Source organism: Emys orbicularis, chromosome 12 (genome assembly GCF_028017835.1).
Source record: "Emys orbicularis isolate rEmyOrb1 chromosome 12, rEmyOrb1.hap1, whole genome shotgun sequence".
NCBI classification, from domain to species: domain Eukaryota; kingdom Metazoa; phylum Chordata; order Testudines; family Emydidae; genus Emys; species Emys orbicularis.
In genome coordinates, this window is record NC_088694.1 from 4,100,373 (window position 1) to 4,112,373 (window position 12,001).

The following is a 12,001-nucleotide window of genomic DNA, read 5'->3' on the forward strand; positions in this document are numbered from 1 at the left end:
AACATTTAAGCAGAATTTCTTTACACAGAACAGCAAAGATAGAAATTTATATAGGCAGCAAATTACACAAGTATCTGGACACAGAAAAACGTGAGCAATGGTTGGCAAACTCTAAACGGGCGCCCCAAATTTAGAAAGTCAAACACCTGCACAAAATTGTGCATTTGCTTACGTCTTTGTGGGATTGGGCCTGGGGATGGACCTGGAAATTGCTGGTCTCTTTCCATGCTTAAATTTCCTGTTTTCAAATTGGATTTCTTTTCATTTTTACAGAGATTATCCCTGCAGTTAAACATAGTGCAGCTTCAGATTTCAGTTTAGAACACAGAAGTGAAGTAACTGGTAAAGTTGTATAGAGAGCCTCCCTTTCCATTTGAGAGAAAGTATCCCCGTTTTAAAACTCACTGTCTTTCAAAAATAAAATCCCATGTCTCTCCCCTATAGGGTGTGAAAGTTTAAAAAGAAATTCCTGAAAGGTTTTTAATTTCCAAATCTGCACACCTCCATCAAAAACAAAGCACTTAAAAGTATACATCACATATTAGAATGATTTATTTGGTATATATATTTATTTAGTGTAAATTAGTAATATAGACGCATGTGCCATATTATAATTTTAACATTATAACAAGTTAGCTTTTTGTGGGTTTTGTTGTGTTTTTTTTGCATCCTCAGTTTGAAGAGCACAGAAGTGGCACTAGTAGAAAACATTTATGAAAGCCATTTGGCTTATTGTCCACCATTTAAAAAAAAAAAAAGGAAAAGAGAAAGGCAATATAAAATATTTCCAAATAAAACACGAAATAAAGCTAAGCACCCCAAAATATTAATACAAAATCAAGTTTGCCCAAAAGGGGGGCAGGGACAAGGGAAAAAGTCAACTCAGGATCAATACCTTTTGTTTCTCCCTATAACATACTAGCTGAAGATAGTGAATTTGTATAGTGGAGTCAGGGTGGACAAAAAGTGGAATGTAGAAACTGAAGGTTTGTGGTTTTGGGTTTTTTCTCCTTTCTCCATTTTTAAATAGATTTAATATATAAAAAGCCAAGCTACAGGTATCTTTAAAGTACTGTATGCATTTGTCTACATGTAACAAGTGATTGCTGGAAGTTTAGGGAAAAAACTTAATATTTACAGAATGGCAATAAATCCACAGCCTGCATATCTGACAGGTGAAAGCAGTCAAGTTCATGAAACAATGGCCTGGTTTTATGATCAACACAGAGTGGACACAGCTGCTGATTTCTTTTGCACTTAGAAAAAGGGATATAAAGGTCCAATCTTAAAATATTGGGTTTTTTTTTTAAAACATAGTTATAGGGCTTTACAACAAGCTAAAATGCAAAAACAGCTTTTTACAGTTTCATAAAAATGGTTTTATATGACCCTCCCCCACTATTCCTTGAATATTTAAAGAATCTGGTTGTCCATTTTTGTCGGGTAACTTTCTCAATCCTAAATATTAGCAGCAGTGTAGACAAGTGATGACAGAGCTTTGCTTCGAGCTAACAGTAGATTTAAGAACATGGATTGGCTTAGAAAAACATTTTTCCAAATTACTGACAAGTACCAAACTTGAACAGCAAGAATTCTGGTGCTTTTGCACAATGTGAAAGTATAAACCACTGTGAGTGGAGTCCCAAAATTTGGGGAGGAGGAAAATATGCATAGGAAAATTGGTGAGATTTTCCCCCCACCCCCAAGAAACTGAAGACAATCGCAGAGAAAGGAATAAAATACATCACAATGGTGATATGACCCTTCAACTACAGCAATGCCTAAAGGTCCAGGTGGGTAGGTTCCTGCATTATCACACTTCACTGGGAAGAGATTCCTGGCACCGAATAGTTGAAAAACCTAAAGATTTGATTACCGGGATTTTGTACAGTAAAATCTGCTTTGATTTTACTCCCTGGGTAGAACCATGCTTTCCATTTTTTTAAATTAAACTGCAAGGACTTATATGCTTTTCCCACAAGAAATTGCCTTTCCCACAATTGGGGGGAAAATAGCACCTTTTAATCATTTGGCTTCCTAGATTTAACTGGTTGCTTATTTGTGGCAGGTTTCAAGATCACCATATTCATAAAGGTTATATAAAAGTCTGCTCCATAGCAAGAAAACAGTGAGGTCTTCAGCTTTTTTTTTTTTTTAAGCACCAAAAGCATACAGGTGAAAGGTACAGCAGAAGCTTTTATTATGAACAGGACACTTTCATTGAGTTTTTTATTTAAACATTGTCATAGGAAGGCAGCAGTGGCCAATATGAACTGAACTATTTGGAACACACCCATGTAAACTCTACTGAAAGAGGAGATGCTCTAGTGGAGAAATCTGGTTCTCTAAAAGAGAAGGTTTACTTACCTGGAACCAACCTGGCTGAAACAAAGGAAATTTTACTTAGTCAATTAAACATCCGGACTACACCTACAAATTAAGTAGGAATGTTTTAGCTTGGCAAGGATGAATAATAATATAACTTGGGAGAAATCTTGACTTCAGAACCAGAATGTCTCCCCTAGTTTCTTGAGTTATCACAATTTGTAATTCATTTTGCTAAATGACTTATATTTACTAAAATTTACACATAAATATGAAAAAGGCAGTTAGTTGACACCTAAGGGAGAAAGGTGACAACTTTCATGTAAACCAAGCAACTGGGTACTAAACTATATGCGTCTTTTATAGCAAAAGAAATCTTATGGAAACACCAACACTCATTTCACATAACGTAACTAAATAAGGTTGGAAAACTGGATACTGTTAAGATGCCAGTGGGCCCAAGTAACTTCATGATCTTTAACCTGATGGACTATTTGGGAGTTAAGACCCCATGTTATGAAAGTGGCTCTTAAGGCTGCAGCCCGAATTGCTGTTTGATCTAACAAGCTCCATTAAAAAAAAAAAAAAAAAAAAGACATAAATTAAAAAAATTAAATATTTAAATTAATTCTTTGTGAAAGGCTTGGGTTATATGGAGAAGCCCTCAAACACACAGGTCAGTTTATTTACATGATACTAGTCTGTAAGTAAGTCTACTGCTGCTGTGAATTTAGAACAAACAAAACTTAAAAAAAAAAATGGTTTGGGACGCAAAACCTCCCTGGTATTTAATTCAGGGTGGGGAAGGTTTATAAAAGGAACACATGCTTTACACTGTCTCCTAGTCTCTCCCCCCTCACAGTGCTCACATCTTCAGAAACTTTAAGTCACTTGCATGCAATCTGATTTGCTCCCACAGAGAGGCAAAGACAGACAATCGTATTTTTCCATGGGGGAGAAGGGGAAGGGATGTAACTGATGCCACTAAAAGTGACACTTACTAATACAGTATCTGAATGGTACAGAGAAAGGACTTGTTTGTTTAAAAAAACCCCACAAACAACTCTTTTGCACACATGGACGACAACAAGGCTACTTAGTTTTTCCCAGCACACTCTGTCTTCCCTCCCTCCCCCTACAAACAAAACCTTCCCCATTTCCCTAAGAAATCCAAGTAAAATCCTTGTCATTCTCTCCAGAGTTCTCTTGCTCCTGTGGAGAGTCGACATCTTCTTTGTCATCTTCTAGAATCACATCATCTTGTGAAATTCCTACATCATCTTTCCATTTTATATCATCATCATCCCCCATCTCTTCATCTCCCTCCACCTTCATGTCATCTGGATCCTCCATGTACTGGCCTTCACCAGGATACAATTCATCTGGAGATCCTTCTCCTCCATTCTGATCTAAGTGGCCTGTTATGCCTCGACCAGAGCAATCAACACAAACTCCATGGCGTCGGGAACCATGCTTAATTCCCACACTGGCAGCAGACATGAACACTCTGTTGCACACTTTGCATACATATTTTTTATCTTTGCTGTGGACCTAGGGAAGGAAAAAATAGAAAAAAAAATTAAGGCAGGGAAGATTAAGCAGAGAATTGCAAATGTGGTCCATGAAAGAAGAGATGCTTTCTGTTTTGCTGTAAAGGGGAAAAAAATAGCGTAGCCCGTAACTGTCACTGGCTGGTATTTGGAACAGAAATGATGGGTCCCAGGTATGACTTTTACCCACTATATTTCTACCAGTATTAGTAGGAAGGTATTTTACAATGCAACAGAAAATCCTTTTTTTGAAACACCCCTGACTGTGAAACCAGTAATTTAAGCCTACATTTACCACAGGGCACTAAAGTGCACACATTCCTAAAATTCCTACTACATTTTGAAAGTCTTGTACTATCTTAAAATAGCTGTCACCAGATGCTAGTTAAAAGCTACCAAGAAATGTCTCAAAGATACAACCACCAGAATTTCAGTGTTTGCTATTGGTCAGACAAAGGAACTGTCTACCTTAGGAACATTTTCACTGGTGTAACCAGGTCAGTGTAGCTACACTGTGCAAACTGCTAATGGAGTTGCACTACACTGAAGTAAAGTGAGGTCACTTTGGCAATTAACCAGATTAAGTTGTGCCTTTGCAAGCCCTGTCGTGGACTGGTGCAGTGCATCTGTGGGAGAGGTGTATCCTGCTTTAGTTGCATTGACACAGTTACATTGATCAAGTTTTTCAAAAATGGTTCCCCATGAAGACAGGCTCAAAGGTGGTAATTTATCAACAGGTGTCAGGATATTGTAATGCATGAATTTAGCAGTCTGTATTCCATCATTATCACCATCACCACAGGCTAAAGAATAAAAACCTAGCCAATGTATCCACTTCAAAAAAACAAACCAAAACAAAAAAACCAAACCACCTTCTAATGCACATCAGCTTCAAAATTTGTCTACTTTGACAGCTGAAGGTTTGTCACGAAAGTTTCTGTTTCTTGAAAGAGTCACACAGCATTGTGTGTCTGAACAAGGCATTATGCACAGCTATTACAGTTACAGAGCATGAGCCGCAGTGGAAAAGTCATCTGCAGAATTTATTCAGAGGGAGAACATTGTTCTAACTGACCCAAACTTCACAGTATAATAACCAGAACTAAGTACTTGAAGAGTTTGTGTGTTTAAACACAGCTCCATCCAAAGTACGCTAATACACGTAATCTCTGCCTTAGTGTATTTTCACTTTAGGTAAAGCAAGGGAGCTTATTTACTCATTAAGCTAATTTGCTACACTCCACTCCTAAAGAAAAGAACGTATCAGTGGGGTCAGGATTACTGAACTCTACTTCAATGGAGTCACACCAAAAATAATATGGCACACGTAAACATGTGACGCTTTTAAAGGTTCTTTCTGTTAAGATGTTACAGTGCCAAGAGGTCTCTGGGAACAGCATTCAAATCGATTGTGACTGTCTATTCTTTGAATTGATGGGCCTACCGTGTCCACCAGAGAAAAGCTGTTTTCTGTTTGAGGGCTCTAAGGCAATTTAAACTACGCTGGCTAGGCCACAAAGTTATTATAGTAAGGAACGGATGAAAAAAAACCAAAATTAATAGCTAGACTTTGACCTGACAATCTGAGTTTAGAACAAATGCTTCCTTACATTCAAGTAAGGTGGTGAGTTGGCTTTTCCACACAAAAAGGAGATATTGGGACAGATATTAAAGCAGCCCAACTTTCATCAGGCATAACTTGATCCAAAGTTTTTGCATGACTAAATCTGAAATTAATCTGAAACCAGCCAGGAAATGTGCCACATAGAAAATGTCATTGAGAGAGAAAAAAATAAACAAGTCAAGATATAGCTGTGCCATAAGTCACTTTGAACAGGAGATGGCAGTCTTGTAGCTGAGGCACTGGTCTGGGATTCAGATCTGGGTTTAATTCCCAAATCTGCTGCAGACTGCCTGGGTGAGCTCGGACAATTCACTTCATCCTTGTGCCTAAATTACCCATCTGCAAAATGGGGATACTAACTATTTCCTTTCTCCCACCCTTCATCTGCTGTCTGCTTTGACTGTAAGCGCTTTGGGGAAGGGACACAGCCTCTCATTATATATTTGTGCAACAGCTAAAACAGAATGGCCCCAATTCTGGTTGGGGACCCAGGCACTATAACAACCTGTTTGGGGTCCCCAGGCGATATAAATAATTAGAAGTGAGGTTTTTACCCATGAAAGCTGATGCCCAAATAAATCTGTTAGTCTTTAAGGTGCCACCAGACTCCTTCTTGTTTTTACTAAAAACAGACAGCTGGAAATCAACTAATTTTAGTTAAAAGTAAGAATTCTTGTAGCACAAATCAAGTGTACATAACAGACTTTTTTCTTCTTTCAGTGCTTTCTAAATGAATTATCTGTAACCAGCACAGTTGGTACCATGGCTAAATGCACGCGAGAGGGGGTTAACTGCCCACACTCTTGCTGCCTTCAGGAGATGATGTTAGCTGTGCTGGCAGGATTGAGAACTGTGACTACTGACATCCAGGTCTGAATCCCCAAATATATGTAATTTCCTGTCTCAGCTCAAAGAAAAAGGGTTTCCTGAATAATTCCCATCCACTGTAATGCAGTTGACCACCACCACCAAGGCATCTGAGCAGACAGAAACTGTGGGAATGTAATGCCAGACTCAACAAAAAATTCTCTCGAAACTTTATATCTAAGAGCAACACTTCCTCACATTAACTTTGTAACAGTCAAGCACTCCACTCCGGAGGGCACTAAGCTCTCTGATGATTTCTGTTTCTCAAAGTTCAAGGCAGCTGGGAGTATGAAGAACACAATACTCCTCGTCTCAGAGTTAGGTTGTTTGAACAGACTGTAGTCATTCTGTTTAGCAACACTTATGGATTATGTTAGGTTTCCCGACTTGGGTAAGGTGCCATATGAGAGGAGCAACGGAGCAATTAAAGCAGGACCAATTTCTCACTGCAAACATGCTGCTAGGGGTAAAGAAGTAGGCAGCCTCTCTGGCCCTGTGATGGGCCCTCATAAAGCTGCCAAGAGATAACAGCTCATGGGTGGGGAGTGCAGGCTCAGAAAGCAGCTTGCTGGTCCAATCTGTGTGTGTCGCCCCTCGCAACACACAGCTCAGTTGTGAGAACAGGCGTCTCGGCCACATGAAAGCCGCCAATATTCACCTCCATCACAAGCAGCATGTAGCTTTCTGGTCATTGATGGAATAGGCAATGGGAACAAGGGAAAGGGAGAGAAAAAACCAAGAGAGCAAAAACTAATAAAAATGGACAGGAAAAAGGAGGAATGGGAGTAACAGGAGGAGGATAAAAAAGAAACAGACAGAAAAGAAGAGTAAAGTGAGCAAACAGAAAGGTTAGAAACACAGTAACTGAATTGGCAGATAGCATGGAGACATGGGGAAGAACTGCCCATATACTGTGTGTGCTCTTGACATAGTTGCATACAAGATGTATCTACTAAAAGGGGGACACGGTGGCCCAAAAGCTTGTAGCAAGGACAAGCATAATCACACCTTGGGAAGTTGAGACCCCTTGAGAAAAAGTTGGCTGAGGACCATGGACCACTTTCTAATTGTCTGCTGGCAGTTCTCATGGTGCTGGCTCCACTTCCTTGCTCCCAAAGGCATTTGGGCTCATCAACGTAAAAAAAATTTTTTTACTCAGAAAGGCGGCCAATTAAACACATTATTAACTGAGTCACAGAAGATCTACATTTCCTCGATCTGATCGCCAAACCAGTTGTTCTATGGCAATTCCTATGTTCCTATTCTGAGCATAGGCTAATTGGATTGCTTACAACTAGGATATTCAATTTTCTTATTGGTTACAAAGCTGAACTAAAGGTATTTGGAGAGAGAAGAAACTGACCAACTTCACCACTCAACATACTGCTAAAGAAAAGTTAAGGCTTGTCTACACTTACCGGGGGTTCGATGACCGCCGATCACTCTCCCATTGACATCGCATAGTGTGGACCCCGCAGTAAGTAGATCTAAGTTAGTCGACTTCAGCTACGTTAGTCATGTAGCTGAAGTTGCGTAACTTAGATCGATCTCTCCCCGTAATGTAGACAAGATGTTAGTCATGCTTCTTTGATCAACATTGAGTTCACCAAAGCCAGTGCTTTCTTACTACTATCGAATCACACATTATTCCATGCTCTGAAATATTTTTCAAGATGGGTTCTTGAAAACTATTTGAAATACTATTGTATTTATTACCATATGAATATGAAGCAAACTTTTTTTTTTTAAAGTTGGATAGTAGACCCATGCTAAAGAAGGGATCTTAAAAGCCATTTAAAATAATCTATGCTGCGTCCATGTATGCCAGTCTGTGTTACTGAAAAGATTTTCAGGAATCAAAACATCAACACCGTCTCGAGAGATGGCAAAATAGGTAGATGAGGTGAGGTCCGCAGGGCCAAGAGAGCAAGAGTCAGAAGTGACACAATATGCACCAAAAATGAACCATAACTTCAAACAGAAAACTGACCAGCAGCCCAAACTTTTAAATGATTCTTCTTCTCCACACTCCCCCCTTTTCTACATTTGATAGTCTAATTGGAATACTCAAAGTGACCCACCCTACTGGATTTTGCCATCAAAATGTACTATTTCCATTCCCCCAGTTAACTCAAAAGATGTACTATCTAAAACAAAGGCAGATATGCTGTTTGTCTTCAGTATTTGAAAATGACCACTTTCATGATAGACCGACCCTATTCTTACTGTATTTGATAATAAGGATATTCACCAATATTTCAAAGGGGAATAACTGCCCTGGCTGCAACTGCACCAAATCCTAGTGTAAAAAAGAAAAAGAAAAAATGTCCCCACCGAACTAAAAAGATCCAGGGAACCAGCTGGTATGACCTGGTGTCTACAACGGCAAAACTAACATCAGACCTTGAAACCTTTGTGTCTGCAGGGGACAGAGCTGACTGCTTGGATGTACCTACTGAACACCAGAAGACTAACGCCCAAAGGAAATAATAAAGGGACATCTCAGGGAGCAGTTGGTCCCAAGGCCAGATGGCTGGGCACTCATCCGAATGGACACATACTCATGGAAGGAAGTAAAAAATGGCAGGGTTTTAGATACCATAGCAACTGATAACATAAGCCCCTTGATCATTCTGGTGTAAGTGGTATGGGCTAACTGCCACCCTGTATATAAACACCACCATTTGGCAAGCTAAGACAGGACACTGGCATCTGCTGTATGCAGACAACTGCCTACCAGCTGACTACAGACAACTCTTCCCAGAAAAAGGAACTGAACATAGTTTCAGAAAGCACGTGTGAACCAAACAAGCTGCATTCACAATGTACTAGCTACACGAAAAACTTCAGTTTATAGTTTTAAAAAGCTCTAGCTTCTCCAAGGAGTTGGGGGCTCAGCAACAAGGGAAGCTGTTGTTTTTCATTCACAAAGCCACTAGATGGAAGTAATTTCTGGTCACTATGGACACTGCAACTACCAGGGGTCAGAAAATGTTCGCAAACACAGGGACAACCCAAAGGGAAAAACAACAAAACAAAAACCCCAACAGCAAACAGCAGCAGAGCAATACTTTTTGCTGAAGCCGTGTAAAAATATTTGATTATAAGACTACACATTTTCCTTCCAAGGTGGACATCCATTTTTGGATACACAATGTGCATTGCAACCTCAAGGAAAGCGAGTGATGATGTAATGTTAACTGATACCACATTATCCACTGGTTACTATTGCTATTACATCTAAGCCCTCCAAAGTAAATGGTAATTTAAAAATAAAATAAAGGAACCTTATTTAGAGTATGTATTTCTCAGTACACATCTGTAAATCAAATAGAAGAAAGGAAATATCAAAGAGATATTCGCCATCTGAGGTCATTTGTGTGTTTTTCAGAAGCACAGCTGCTGATTTAACTCCTCTTTAGATAGAAATCACACTGGTAAAACGAACTTTTTATAGACAGTGTTTTAAAGAGACAATATCGGATTTAAAACCATATTTTTAAAAATTAATGTCCTTACCTATGTTAGCATTGCATACATTACTAAAACTAGCATCTGTGCTGTTCACACATTTTGTATTTCTCTCAACCTGGACAGGAAAATATATCTGTCATTTCTGTTTCTAGTTAATTTCTCTTTCAGCTTCTTATGCTCTAATACAATGGAAAAGTAGCTGAGAAGCAAGGAATGCAGGGAAAATCTTATTGGTTTAAAAACTTGCTCTGGATTTTAAAAAGATACAGCATAGAAACATTTCTACAGACCTGAGGTTATATGTAAAAGCTTTAAAAAAAAAAAAAATTTTTAAACAAAAAATTGGGCTAAACATAAGCTAATCCAGGCCCTTTAAACCTTGCACATTGATTGAGGAACTGAAAGAAGCAAAGTCTTTGGTGGTTTAAACACATTTCCTTTTCTCTACTTCAACTTTTTACTCTGAGATGTATGTCTGGAAGTTATTTTTATAACAGGTGCAGTCTGCATTTGATGCACATCAACGTTCATCTCCACAGTTCTACCTGCAAACTGGCACTAAGAAGCACAATTGTCTGACATATGAGGAAAATAAAGTTACAAGACAAATCAGCACAAGGCACAAGATCCCATGGGTTTCCCTACCCAGATTCAATTCACACAAACCACAACACTTCCCCGTCAGTGAAGATCAAGATACTGATTGAACTAGTAGCCTGTGGAAAGGGATGCTGTGCTAACTGAAAAAAAAAAATCTGATGAATATAAAACTATCCATTTTCTTGAGTCTTATACACGATCCTCCCCTGTAGGGTTCCCACTTTTGTGAAAATATTCAGTCAGTGGGTTCCTCTATGGAGATTTTTGTCAGTATACCTGATGGGTCCGAATTGTAACGTCCAAAAAGCAAAGTGAACCTACCTATTGCTTCTTCATAGAAGGAACAATGGTCTGAACACAAAACCCATCATGATTTTTAAGTTATTTTAATTGAGATTTTCACTGTCCAGTTCGGGGCACCACACCTTAGGGAAGGTGTGGATAAACTGGAGAGACTCCAGAGGAGAGCAACAAAAATGATGATAGGTTTAGAAAACTTGACCTATGATGAAAGGTTAGAAAAACTGGACATGTTTAGTCGTGAGAAAAGAAGACTGAGGGGGAACCTGATAAGCTTCAAGTATGTTAAGGGTTGTTCTAAAGAGGACAGTGATCAACTGTTCTCCATGTCCACTGAAGGTATGACAAGTAGTAAACCATTTAATCTGTAGTAAGGGAGATTTAGGTTAGATATTAGGATAAACTTAACTATACAAGTAGTTAAATTATGGAATAGGCTTCCAAGGGACGTTGTGGAATCCCCGTCATTGGAGGTTTTTAAGAACAGGTTGGACAGACACCTGGTAGGGATGGTGTCATAACTATAAAGGGAAGGGTAACAACCCTCCTGTGTACAATACTATAATCCCTCCTGGCCAGAGACACCAAAATCCTTTTACCTGTAAAGGGTTAAGAAGCTCAGGTAACCTGGCTGACACCTGACCCAAAGGACCAATAAGGGGACAAGATACTTTCAAATCTTGGTGGGGGGAAGGCTTTTGTTTGTGCTCTTTGTTTTGGGGGTTGTTCGCTCTTGGGACTAAGGGGGACCAGACATCAGTCCATGTTCTCCAAATCTTTCTGAACAAGTCTCTCATATTTCAAACTTGTAAGTAACAGCCAGGCAAGGTGTGTTAGTTTTATCTTTGTTTCCTCAACTTGTAAATGTTCCTTTTGCTAGAGTGTTTACCTCTGTTTGCTGTAACTTTGAACCTAAGGCTAGAGGGGGTTCCTCTGGGCTCTTTGAATCTGATTCCCCTGTAAAGTTATTTTCCATCCTGATTTTATAGAGATGATTTTTACCTCTTTCTTTCTTTAATTAAAAGCCTTCTTTTTAAGAACCTGATTGATTTTTCCTTGTTTTAAGATCCAAAGGGGTTGGATCTGGACTCACCAGGAATTGGTGGGAGAAAGGAGGGGGAATGGTTATTTTCTCCTTGTTTTAAGATCTAAGGGTTTGGATCGGTGTTCACCAGGAAATTGGTGGAGAAGTCTCTCAAGGCTACCCAGGGAAGGGTTATTGTACTTGGGAGGGAGATATTCTGGGGCAGGAGGGAGGTAG

At 39.2% G+C, this 12,001-nt stretch overlaps 1 protein-coding gene across 1 annotated transcript in view; it reads right to left on the bottom strand.

Moving 5' to 3' along the window:
* Window positions 1–2,905: 2,905 nt before the first annotated feature.
* Window positions 2,906–12,001, bottom strand: part of ZBTB46 (zinc finger and BTB domain containing 46) — a 99,989-nt gene continuing 90,893 nt past the window's right edge. Inside the window, exon 6 of the mRNA XM_065414338.1 lies at window positions 2,906–3,876. Coding sequence (XP_065270410.1) covers window positions 3,487–3,876 — 390 coding nt within the window. The 3' untranslated portion in view covers window positions 2,906–3,486. The remainder of the gene's footprint in view (window positions 3,877–12,001) is intronic.